The sequence below is a fragment of the Rhinopithecus bieti genome, unplaced genomic scaffold, assembly GCF_001698545.2.
Source record: "Rhinopithecus bieti isolate Rb0 unplaced genomic scaffold, ASM169854v2 scaffold_38691, whole genome shotgun sequence".
NCBI classification, from domain to species: domain Eukaryota; kingdom Metazoa; phylum Chordata; class Mammalia; order Primates; family Cercopithecidae; genus Rhinopithecus; species Rhinopithecus bieti.
The window spans coordinates 305,613-318,789 of NW_016816690.1; the positions used below are offsets into that span (position 1 = coordinate 305,613).

The 13,177-nt window shown below is 40.1% G+C and overlaps 1 protein-coding gene across 1 annotated transcript in view; it reads left to right on the forward strand.

Moving 5' to 3' along the window:
- BLMH (bleomycin hydrolase) overlaps positions 1–13,177 on the forward strand; it is a 47,480-nt gene that overhangs the window by 7,612 nt on the left and 26,691 nt on the right. Inside the window, exons 6-7 of the mRNA XM_017855068.1 lie at positions 830–922; positions 12,602–12,757. Of these exons, the coding sequence (XP_017710557.1) occupies positions 830–922; positions 12,602–12,757 (249 nt within the window). The remainder of the gene's footprint in view (positions 1–829; positions 923–12,601; positions 12,758–13,177) is intronic.

Sequence of the window (13,177 nt, forward strand, 5' to 3'; positions counted from 1 at the left end):
TATCTTAATGAATCATTGTGTCTTCTCTACATAACCAGTTTTCCCGAGGAGAATTATAATTCCTGCAGGGATGCTGCTTTGCTAGCCAGGCCTTGTTTTTGAGAACTGGGAGTTGCCAGAATCTGCTGTCCTAATCCATGAGGCCAAAATTGGATTTTTCATCTCCCTGGGAGAAAGATTACATTTTAAAATAAACTATAGGTGTGTCTCCCCAACGTTAGAAGTGGGCTATTTTCCACCCTGGAAACGCTGGGGATTTTTGTCCAAAGGCTAAAAGATCATTAATAATATAGCATTTGATTCCATTTGAAGTGAGAGCAATGTCTTCTTTAGCACTGTGGTTAAATTTCAGACTCACCTTTATCTTAGTGAAAAAATGAAAATTTATTGGGGGCTGGCATAACCATAGTCATAGTCAGTTGGCAGAGAAGGAAAAATGGACAGCTATTGAAATCCTAAGTAAAAATCTACTAGAGTAACATAGTGGCATAATTATCTTGTCTCCTGCTTTTTCTGAGTGATAGGCATTATGTAATCACGTGTTTTCCCCATGCCCAGACACATAAAACATCTTTATATGATGTTTGCAGAACAGGAGCAGTTCCATCTAGTATTTTGGAGGAATAATTTATGCCTTTGCTCCTTATGGAAAGCATTTTTAGCTATGTGTTTAAGTGGACAAGTTGAAGAAAAACACATTTGCCTTTATGAACTTTGCCATGGGTCTGGCCTGAGTTATACTTCAAAATAGAACTTGCGTTGGTCTATGAGACTCATTTACAATTGAATTTGGGTAACTATTGGAGTGCTAAATAAGTTTCTGTCATAGATGAGAGAATTCTGTATACGACTACGGAACCTGGTACACAGTGGAGCAACCAAAGGAGAAATCTCAGCCACACAGGATGTCATGATGGAGGAGGTAATAACAAAATTTGGATTTTTTTGTGACCCTTCTAAAGAACTCTCAGAATATTCCCATCTGTTAAACTAATGATTAGGAAGCTTTAGTCATGGCAATGAATGTTTAATTGAATTGAAAATTACTTATTTTACACTGAAAAAACTGAAATTAAAACTTACTTTGCCTTTTATAAAAGTATAGGACTTGGACTTAGGTTTTCTAATGCCTAGTTTAGTGGTCTGTATAATCATTCTTTTATCATTTCATAAATACTAAATACCTTCTATGAGTTTGGCACTGAGGAAAAAGATGAGAAAGACATAGTCACTGCTCTTAAAGAGCTCAGTCTCTTGGGAAAAACACATCTCTAATTAGAATAAATCCTATGCTAGATGTGTAAAACTGATTTGGTGGTCATAGAGGAGGAAGTGACTAGCTCAGTGAGCTGAAGGTTTCATAGGGAAGATAGCTCTTGAAAGAGTAGTCACAATTTACCAGGTAGATAACAAGACCATTCTAGGCAAAAGGAATTGTATGAACAGTGCCATGAACAAAGATAGAACCTTCAGGGAATCGTGTGGCTGAAACATAACTTTTGTCAGTGTGATGGGTAGCAAATTAAGCTAGAAAGGCAGAGATGTAAGGGATGTTAGATAGATACCAGAATATTTGGCTTCTTTCTGTAGAAATAAAGACAGGGAGCTATTGATGGTTTTATTTGTTAAAATAATGTATGTAAAAACATTTTGGAAAATGTAAAAAGCACTAAAATATATGGTGGTAATACTATTTATGATCAAGACAGTTAAGAATCTTTATTATTAATACTATCCATGTCCAGAATGAATACGCATAAAACTGAAATTGGTTTGAGGAAAGAATAAATGTATCCGTTTGTCAGCCAGTGGGCCCTTAATTAGGCTTTGTTTCAAGACTGTATGGAGTTAAAATGGCCTACTTTTTTCCACTGCGATGGAAAACACTAATGCTTCATTCCTGTTTTCCTTTAAATTTTAGAGATGCAGCATAGTGGAGTAGTGGAGGGTGTAATCTCTGAAGTCGGGCTATCTGAGTTCTAGTCTTCTCATTACTTAATAGCCATATATCCTGGGACAAGTTCCTTAAGCTCTAAAGACTCCGTTCATGTTTAACATGTCTAGCCTAGTGCTTGACACAATAGCTGTTTCTTAAATATTTGTTGAGTGGATGAATGCAGAAATTTCATTTACCAAATGGATTTAAATAATATCATTTTTATCTCTTAAATTCTTATGGAAGAGAGGCATCTTAGTATAGTAGGAAAAAAATAGGCTTTGGAGTCAGACATACATGGGTTTAAATTCTGACTCTTTTACTTAACAGTCTGTGATCCTAGGTAAACCTGTCTGAGATTCAGTTCAGGATCTGAAATATTTTCCTTATTGGATTTTTGGGGAATCTGTCTTGCAGAGGCTACATCTGCTACATAATTTGCCTTTATTTAGGGTTAGATTAAGATGGTGGGGGCCAGGCACAGTGGCTCACGCTTGCAATCTCAGCACTTTGGGAGGCCGAGGCGGGTGGATCACAGGGTCAGGAGATCAAGACCATCCTGGCCAACATGGTGAAATCCCGTCTCTACTAAAATACAAAAAATTAGCCAGGTGTGGTGGTGTGCGCCTGTAGTCCCAGCTACTTGGGAGGTTGAGGCGGGAATCACTTGAACCGAGGAGGCGGAGATTGCAGTGAGCCGAGATCATGCCACTGCATTCCAGCCTGGCAACAGAATGAGACTCCATCTCAAAAAAAAAAAAAAAAAAGATGGGGTCATAGTAGGAATGAAGGTTCTGCAAACAGTTAGGGAAAAGGGCCTAGATAATACTTGCTGTAGATCATAAGCATCCTTTTGGCCTTTGATGTTTGCTTTAATGATCTTTGAACTAATGATGTGTCTAAGATTGATGTCTTCATCATTTGTAGAGCATGGTAATTGGCTGATAAGAATTAGGGCAGATATGTTTCACATATTTTTTTCCTCCCCTACTCCTGCCTCAGAGAAATAGTAACATCCAACTTTACCAAGTCCTGAGTATGAGTGTTTTATAGGATTATTTACTTAATGATTCTGCCTAAACTATTTACTACAGAATTCTATGTGTAAGGGTTTCTTCCCGCTTAGTGACAGAGCTCACTTTGTTGCCCAGGCTGGAGTGCAGAGGCGCAAACATAGCTTACTATTACCTTCAACTCCTGGGCTCAAGTGCTGCTTCAGCCACCCAGGCAGCTGGGACTACAGGTGCATGCCACCATGCCCAGCTCATTTATTAAAAAATTGTGTAGAGATTCAGTCTCACTATGTTTCCCAGGCCTATCTCCACCAGCTGGGCTCAAGCAATCCTCCCACCTCAGCCTCCCAAAGATTGCATGTATTATAAAGTGTGAGCCACCATGCATGGCCCTGTATATAAGGTTTTAAAATTTTTACAATCCCCCAGATGACTCCTTTTCATTGAACCTGACTCTTTGGTAATGAAGAATCTAGCTGCAGTTTTAAAGCCACAAATTAGTACCTATGATTTGTGTAACCTTGTAGGCAAGTCAAAATGATGACTTAATCAACAACCATGAAGCTCAGATAGCTTTGAATAAAATGTGTTTATGCTAAAGGCATTCTTACTGAGAAGTGAGGTATAGACTGCTTGTTGAGATGACAGGCAAGGCAGATTTGTTTTGGAGATGTGTGGTTACCTCTATTGCAATGTTATCTCAGTGTCCATTTTTTTAGCCTGCAGATCCCCTTAAGATTATTAATGTATTCTCAGTTGGGCGCAGTGGCTCATGCCTATAATCCCAGCACTTTGGGAGGTCGAGGCAGGTGGATCACTTGAGGCCAGGAGTTCAAGAACAGCCTGGCCAACGTGGCAAAACCCCGTCTCTACTAAAATATGAAAAAAATGCCTGGGTGTGGTGGTGCACGCCTATAATGCCAGCTGCTTGGGCAGCTGAGACATGAGAATCACTGGAACCCCGCATGTGGCAGAGACCAAGATTGTGCCACTGCACTCCAGCCTGGGTGCCAGAGCAAGGCTCTGTCTCAAAAACAAAACAAAACAAAAAACTTTGTTAAAAAGCAAAGCATAGCCAGGCATGGTGGTAACACTTGTCAATTTTTTGTTTTGTAACAAAAAGAATTCTCACTTGTAGTGCCAGCTACTTGGGGGGCTAAGGCAGATCACTTGAGTCCACATGCCCAGGAGTTCAAGTGCTACCTGGACAACACAGTGAGACCTCATTTCTAAAATCAATCAATCAATCAAAGACCAAAAACAATATTTGTCGGTACCACAAAAAGGGAAAAGAAGCCATTATGATTGACTTAGGAAATTCTATAGCAGTGGCTCTCAGCTATTAAAAACAATATATAGGCCTAACTTGTCCCAGACCCACAAAGTCAATTTCCCTGAGAATAGAACCTAGTTATCTGTATTTTTATTTTAAAGACATCTTTGATTAAAAAATATATGTTTAACATCAAATATATAAAATGTTCAGATGTGGTGGCATATGCTAGAAGGAGGCTGAGGTGGGAGGATCACTTGTGCCCAGGGGTTCCAGGCTGCAGTGAGCTATGATTGTCACCACTGCACTCCAGCTTGAGTGACAGAGCGAGACCCCATCTCAGAAACAAAAAATTTTTCAGGGTATTATTTTGGAAGTGAAGCTTTTGGGACTTGCTGATGAATTGGATGTGGAGGACGAGGAAAAGTATTGGGATAACGTCCTGGGATCTTGAAGGGTGGACTTACAGATAGGAAAGAAGGCTTTTTGGCAATTAGGGCAGTGTGAGGGAACCAATGTGTAGAAAAGGATAGCAGGTGTGAATGAGAGAAATAATAATTGAAGAAGCAAGGTTTTGGAAGAGAGAAAGAGTAGATGTGGTCTAAAGTAGTGCCATCAGACTTTAATGTGCACATGAATCACCTTGGGATCTTGTTAAGATGCAGATTGATTCAGTAGGTGTGAGGTGGGGCCAGATAGTCCACATTTCTGTTTCTTTCTTTGATATAAACACCTCTAGAAGTACTCTCAAGATCATTTAACTATTATCATCTATATGAGTTCATTCCCTTTAACATCACAGAAGTGCCTGTACTTTTAAAGTGTACCTTTTTATGTCTTTATGTGCCCGAAAACATATTTAATGCCTCCAGAAGGCATCTGCTTTTTTGCCTGCTTTTGCAAGCTTAGGTGTTTTACTTTAAAAAAAAAAAAAAAGGCCAGGCGCAGTGGCTCACCCCTGTAATCCCAGCACTTTGAGAGGCCAAGGCGGGCGGATCACGAGGTCAGGAGATCGAGACCATCCTGGCTAACACGGTGAAACCCCGTCTCTACTAAAAATACAAAAAATTAGCCAGGCGTGGTGGCGGGCGCCTGTAGTTCCAGGTACTCGGGAGGCTGAGAGGCTGAGGCAGGAGAATGGCATGAACCCGGGAGGCGGAGCTTGCAGTGAGCCGAGGTTGCGCCACTGCATTCCAGACTGGGCGACAGAGCGAGACTCAGTCTCAAAAAAAAAAAAAAAAAAAAACAAAATTTTGCCCTTCTTTCATTCCCTACCAGAAAGCAGTAGAGAGCTGTCTTCCCTTCTCCTCTTCCTCTGTGAATAAATAATCACTAAGGTAGGTTCCTTACTCCTCTCCTATAACTGGCTCATTGACCCACGGCACTAAACCTTTTTTCAGAGTTGAGCTGTTTTCTGTGACTACTTTAGTGTTCTCGTGACCATTCTATTCTTTGATCAATAGGTTATTTTACCCTTGAGACTATTTTCTCCATCAGTAAAACTAAAAAAAGCTAGGGTAGGCTGTGCACGGTGGCTCATATCTGCCTTGGGAGGCCAAGGCAGGAGGATCACTTGAGCACAGGAACTTGAGACCAGCTTGGCCAACACAGAGAGACCCCATCTCTACAAAAAAATGAAAAAATTAGCTGGATGTGTTGGTGCGTGCCTGTAATCTTAGCTACATGGTAGCCTGAGGCGAGAGGATCACTTGAGCCCAGGAGTTCAAGGTTGCAGTGAGTGCAGTGAGCTATGATTGTACCCCTGCACTCCAGTCTGGGCGACAGAGTGACACCCTGTCTCTTAAAAAATAAGTTGGGGTAAATGATTGTAGGGCTTTGCATTTTATATAATAGAAGTAACTAATATTTTTACAGTGCTTTAGACTTTACTGTACTACTTTCTCAACAACCCAGTATTTCAAATACAAATGAATACTTAAGATTCTGTCTTTTCTGCGGTGGTTTCAAGCACTGAAATCTTTTAGCCTTAACAGTGGAAAGGTAACATTAGACATAGATAGTAAGAACTTAGAGTACGAGCATGAGAGTTTGCCCCAATTCGATAGGCAATGAGAAGTCAGGAAGATTTTTGAGCAGAAGAGTTATATGAAGTTTTGCTATCTTTCAAGTAGTTTGGTTGTCATCTTCGAACTACCTTACTATTCTAACCTCTCCTTTTTTCTGTGTCTGCCTGTAGCTGCCTTAAAAAACTGTTTCAGGTTCTCATGCTTCTAAGATTTATGCCTGACTCTCAACTGCTGCATCTTTCCTTCTTCCTCTCATTTGATGTCTGTCATGGGTATGGGAATTAACTAAGTCCAGTATCATTTGTCTTTAAATTGGGATCTACACTTTCTTTCCCCTTATTTCATGTCTCATTCTTTTACCTTTCTCTCCTGATTCGGCTTCTTTTACCGTGTTGTACTTCAGCAGGTTGTTTAAGATAAACAGATCTCTCCATTAGAGAGATTTATTTTTTTATTTTTTTGAGATAATGTCTTGCTCTGTTGCCCAGGCTGGAGTGCAGTGTTACGATCACAGCCCACTGCAGCCGCAACCTCCCAGGCTCAAGTTATCCTCCCACCTCAGCCTCCCAACATGCTGGGATTACAGGCATGAGCCGCTGCATCTGGCCTGAAAATATTTTTAGAGATCAGTTACAATGGAGCTCCTTTATAAAATGAGACTTGAGAGGAAAGACCCTTCTTTATAACTCATCTTCTTATGAAATATATTTAAACTGGAAATAGGGCTTGGACCTTTCTGGCACCAGCTGCAGTTTTTCCAGTTACAGGTTGCTAGAAAGGGACTATATATAATCCACATTGTTGTAGGTTAGTTTAAGTTCCCTATTTAATTAGCTAAAGATACAAAATCTTAATCAGAAGATAAATGGCCCCAAGAGACAAGTACAGATGCACTCAGCATAGCTTCCCTTGACATACACCTGCCCCCAGGGTATAATTGAAGGGTCTCCATCAATCAAAAAATTTAGCTCAATTTTGGGCACGCTGTCCTTTATACTCTGGGACTCATATCACAATTTTAGGGGACCTTTCTCAGTAATCTATATTTAAGGGAATAATTAGAAATATTGACTGCTTCTGTTCTTTTTAAACCAGATTCAGAATTAATAGGATCACATCATTATTCGTTTAAGGAGTTGAGGAAGAGCAGAATCTGTTGCCAGGTGTCATTGAGCCATGTATATCTTTGCCTTCAGCTTTCCAGCATTTTGGAAAGCCCATATTCCAAGTCCACACCCTTTATCAGTTTGGTTCTAAATTTGGTTTGAAATGACAAAAGTGCTCGGGGCTGGATGTGGGGCTGGACGTGGTAGCTCACGCCTATAATCCCAGCACTCTGGGAGGCAGGTGGATCACGTTGGCCTGGCCAACGTGGCGAAACCTTGTCTCTACTGAAAATACAAAAAATTAGCCAGGCCTGGTGGGTGGCGCGTGCATGCAATCCCTGCTACTTGGGAGGCTGAGGCATGAGAAGCGCTTGAACCTGGGAGGCAGAGGTTGCAGCGAGCCGAGATCATGCCACCACATTCCAGCTTGGGTGACAGAGTGAGGCTTTGTCCCCCACTCCCCCCCGACAAAAAAGGAGGCATGTGTTCGGTAAATATTTCTTAATATATGTGCCTGACACTATTCTAGGCATTGGAGATTGAACAGTGAACAATGCGGAAAAGAATACCTACCTTTGTGTAGTTGATGTTCTAGTAGGGAAAGACAAGTGTGTAAGACGTATAGTATGTCAGAAGATAAGTGCAATGGAGAAAAATAAAGGAGAAAAGATGTGAAGTACTGGGATGGGAAGTGAGCAATTTCAATTAAAGTCACAAATACATTTCCCTAAATGGGCTAATTGTTGGTTTTAATATTAATTTAATGTGTAATTATATTCTGAGGGATGTGGTTGTACTCTTATTTTATTCAATTCAATATAATCTCTTGTGTTCAATGTCCAGTATCTTTTTTTGTGCTGAATGCCAAATAGATCTTGTGAGAAGCAGGTGACACTCCGGTGTTGCCCACCAGAGAGCAGACTTGGATATCTAAAGCTCACTGCCCAGGGGATGTTATTTCAGAACTGCAGAGTCTCTTATCAAAAAAATCTAGTATCAGAGACCATGGAAATTATTCTTCGGAGCATTTTTTTTTTTTTAATGAGAGCTTATTTAATTAACTAGTGTTGTTTGACTCAGAGTCAGATATTCCTTACAAAGTGTTACAAACTGACTTAAGTATTAATGACTTTGGATAATTTATAGTCATTAGTGTACAAATAGTATATATATATAGTCATATAGTAAACAAATAGTATAAAGCAATGCAACATATCTCAAGTTACAAAGTTTTACTAAAATCTAAAAGAGGCCGGGCGCGGTGGCTCAAGCCTGTAATCCCAGCACTTTGGGAGGCCGAAACGGGTGGATCACGAGGTCAGGAGATCGAGACCATCCTGGCTAACACGGTGAAACCCCGTCTCTACTAAAAAAATACAAAAAACTAGACGGGCGTGGTGGCGGGCGCCTGTAGTCCCAGCTACTTGGGAGGCTGAGGCAGGAGAATGGCGTGAACCCGGGAGGCGGAGCTTGCAGTGAGCTGAGATCCGGCCACTGCACTCCAGCCTGGGCCACAGAGCGAGACTCCGTCTCAAAAAAAAAAAAAAAAAATCTAAAAGAAAGAAATATCACCCTTATCCTTACTTATGCCTTAATTATATCTTTATTAAAATTCAGATTTATAAAATATATGTGAAGGGCATAAGTATTGTCTTACAAAAGGACCCACTGTAGAATTCATTTATGTATTTGGGAGAAGGAGGAATTTAACACTTTTTACTTTAAATAGGGAGTCAAGTACATAATAAGGTATTTTGCAAATTATAGTGTAAACATTTGTATTTATCTTTAGAATATGTTTAAAAATAAACAGAAATTCACTTAGTTATCTTCATCTTAATTGGGCCTGGCCTTGCCTCTCCTTTTTTGACCAGAACCTGGCTGAGCTGAATTTACCACCCTTGGATAACTGAGAATTGATCGAAATGATTCCACTACTACATGTAGATACACATGTAACAGTAGTTACTAGTTGAAAATACACATCATTTAGGTCTTTAAAACCTTTCTAATCTAAGTATGTTCTGACTGTACATCTTCATTGTCATTGAGTTGACCATAGTTACCAGTGGCAGTGTCTTCTTCATAATGACAGATGCCTAAAGTTGTCATTTGTAGTCTTGGCACTGAGCAAATGCAAAATGACTGTGAATCCCAAACAGAGCTCATTAATCCTTGGCTAGAGTAACTCAATTACAGTTGCTTATGTGATACTGTGCCTCCTTTCTGTGGTAGAAACCAACTTGAGAAGGATATAATGTTAAAAGAGAGATGGTTTAATGACCAGATGTTCAGGCTCATAGCACACACAGTAAATCTTAATAAAGGAAGGTTCTATCTTGGAAAACAACAAAACAAAACGACAGGCAAGCATAACTTCTTCTCTAAGTTAACTTACTTCTCTTAAGATAGAATCACAGCAGTGAAGAACAGATTGCTCACATACACAGCAATGTGTGTGAATCTCACAGACATTATGTCAACCAAAGGAAGCCAGACACAAAAGATATGTTCTATGAATACTTTTATACGAAGTTAAAGGACAGGCAAAACTAATCAATGGTTATAAAGTAAAAATAGTGGTTATCTGGTGGAAGTTGTGGGTTACTTAATAGCAAAGGGACCAGAGAACCTCCAGAGCCTGGAAATGTTATGTATATTGATGTGAATGATGGTTACATGGGTATATATGTATGTTTTTAAAAAACGAATTGTTAGTGTGTTTTACACACTTAACATATGTTATGCCTAAGTTAAAAAGTAAGAAAAAGGAATTAGGTCACGGAGTTTGGATTCGTTGTGGGAGGTAATAAGGAAACATTGGATCTTCAACAGGGACGTGAGTTGAGAAAAGTAGTCCTTTTAAAATTCTCCTGTGGTGATATGGAGAATGGAACAATGTTCAGATCAGCTGGTATATCTATGTCATGTCGCCAGCATTGCTAGATGCTATAAAGGACACGAAATATCCATGATCTGGTTCTTATCTTTAAGAAGTGTATAATCTTTTATGAGAGACAAGTTATATGAAAACTAGAAAGTTACAGTAAATGGCAAATAGATGGACTTTGGAAACAGCATATTAAAGTCAGCCCTAAGTTCAAATCCTGATACTGCCTTTTACTGGCTCTATGACTTCAGGAAAGTGATTTATTTCCCTGAACCTTGATTTCCTTATCTGTAAAAGGGGGATAATATCCACCATCTTTGCTGAGAGGCTTAAGAGATATGGTAATGAAAGATAGTACAGCAAAGTAGACGGTCGGTACATCTTCCCTTTTTAAATCCTGTAGCCAAGGAGCAATACTTTGTTGTTGTTGTCATTGACAGCATGTGACCTCAGTTTAGATTGTGGTTTTCCACTTGCTGGCTGTGTGACTTTAAGTAAATTATTTGGTTTCTTTGTGTCTTAATCGCTGATTAAAAAAAAAAGAAGAAGAAAAAGAAGAAAAAACAAGGTGAAGCGGAAGTGGAGGGAAATATACCTTGAGAGGGTATTACGAGAATGAAGTGGACCTAGCAAGTACATAGTATCTAGCACAAAATAGGCACACTTGGTAAATGTAAAATCTGTTTCTCTTGAATGTGATAGCAGATACAAATGTGTGGCGTAAATAATGCAGGTAGTAGATGATTGGATCAGGGTGGTGACTGTGGGTGCAAAAGGGAGAGGCAGATCATAGTGTTATGTTTTTAAAAAGACAAGGACATTTGATATAGAAGATGAAATACTTTTATTCTGTCCTTGTGCAGGGTGTATCTCTTTTTCTATTTTTGCATTGCTTTTTTTTTCTTTTTGAGATGGAGTTTCGCCCTGTCACCCAGGCTGGAGTGCAATGGCATGATCTCAGCTCACTGCAACGTCTGCCTCCTGGGTTCAAGCGATTCTCCTGCCTCAGCCTCCCGAGTAGCTGGGATTATAGGCGCATGCCACCATGCCCAGCTAGTTTGTTTGTTTGTTTGTTTGTATCTTTAGTAGAGATGGGGTTTCATCATGTTGGCCAGGCTGGTCTTGAACTCCTGACCTCATGATCCACCTGCCTCAGCCTCCCAAAGGGCTGGGATTACAGGCGTGAGCCACTGCACCCAGCCTTATTTTTGCATTTCTATAAAATGAAAAAAATATAAAATATATCCTTGGATTGTAATGTTAACTTGAAGGTGTTGTGACATCATTAGAAAATATGTTGTCTCACAACCCAAAAAATTATACCTTATTACTAAAAGTTACTCCTCTTTTTATTTTTGAGACAGGGTCCTCACTCTATCACTCAGGCTGGACTGCAGTGGTGTGATCTCAACTCACTGCAACCTCTGCCTCCTGAATTCAAGTGGTCACCCCACCTCAGCCTCCTGAGTAGTTGTGACCACAGGCTCAGGCTACCACGCCTGGCTAATGTTTGTACTTTTTTTTTTTTAAACCCTCAGGAGATCCTGAGAACATGTGCCCCTAATTTTTGTATTTTTTGAGATAGGGTCTTGTTCTGTCACCCAGGCTGGAGCGTAGTGGCACGATCATGGCTCACTGAAGCCTCTGCCTCCTGGGCTCAAACAATCCTCCTACCTCAGCTTCCTGAGCAGCTGGGACTACAGGCATGAGCCACTGCATCCAGCTGATTTTTTTCTTTTTTAAGATGGGGTTTCACTACGTTGTCCAGACTGGTCTTGAACTCCTCAGTTCAAGTGATCCTCCAACCTCAGCCTCCCAAAATGCTGGGATTACAGGCATGAACCACCGCACCTAGCCCTCCTCTTCTAATACTTTTGATAGGCATTGTCATCCAACTGCAGCTGAAAAATTAGTTACTTTCCTATGAGTAGAGACTCCTGTTGTAATAAGGAAAACATCAATGTAGAAAGGGAAGGAAATCCATTTATAAAATTTGTCATTATTTGTTACTTGAAAAATAATCAGCAGAGCAGCAACTCAGATCTTGCTGGGTATCAATGGTAGGCAGATTCTTGGCTAAGGAAGTTTTAATTTTCAGGACAAGTACTAAGCACTAAATGTTAACATTTCAGAATTGCATTGTTCACAGTGTTTATTTGAGAACTCATAAGTTGACTGGTACCAAATCTCAGACATCAGCTTTCCAATTTTTGACGCAGTATTAGATTTCTTGTGAAATTTTAGCTTGAATTTAGCCACTAACTTCTTGTGTTTCCTAAGCTTAAGGAAAAGAAGAGGTGAAAAAAATAACATTTCCCCCTAGCCATTTCTCGCCTTTCCTCCTCCTCTCTTCCAGATATTCCGAGTGGTGTGCATCTGTTTGGGTAATCCACCAGAGGCATTCACCTGGGAGTATCGAGACAAAGATAAAAATTATCAGAAGATTGGCCCCATAACACCCTTGGAGTTTTACAGGGAGCATGTCAAGCCACTCTTCAATATGGAAAATAAGGTTGGTGAATGGCACTGGTAGTCACTGGCTGTTTACTTTCAAATGGCTGGTAATCACAGGGAATGGTATAAGATTCTTGGTTAGCATGCATGAGTATCAAACTAGACAGCAAACATTTTTCCTCACTTCTTGGAAGTATTTTATGTAGTTAATGAAGTTGGTGGTGCCAGGATTTATCAGCCTTTCCCCAGTGTTCCTCTTCAGAGACTTTTTAAACTGTAAGCCAGCAGTGATTTTAATTCCCACATGCGCCCCTGTCTAGGACCAGAATCATTCTCAAGTGCAAAGACAATGAAAGTGTATTGGGTATTTCTTATCATGGAGTCAGAGCACTTTTGCACTGAGGTCCCTTGGGGAACTCTCTTGTTGAAGGGAGCAATCTTCGTTTTTCCTGTTCCCTTTAGGTCTTCCTCATCTGCC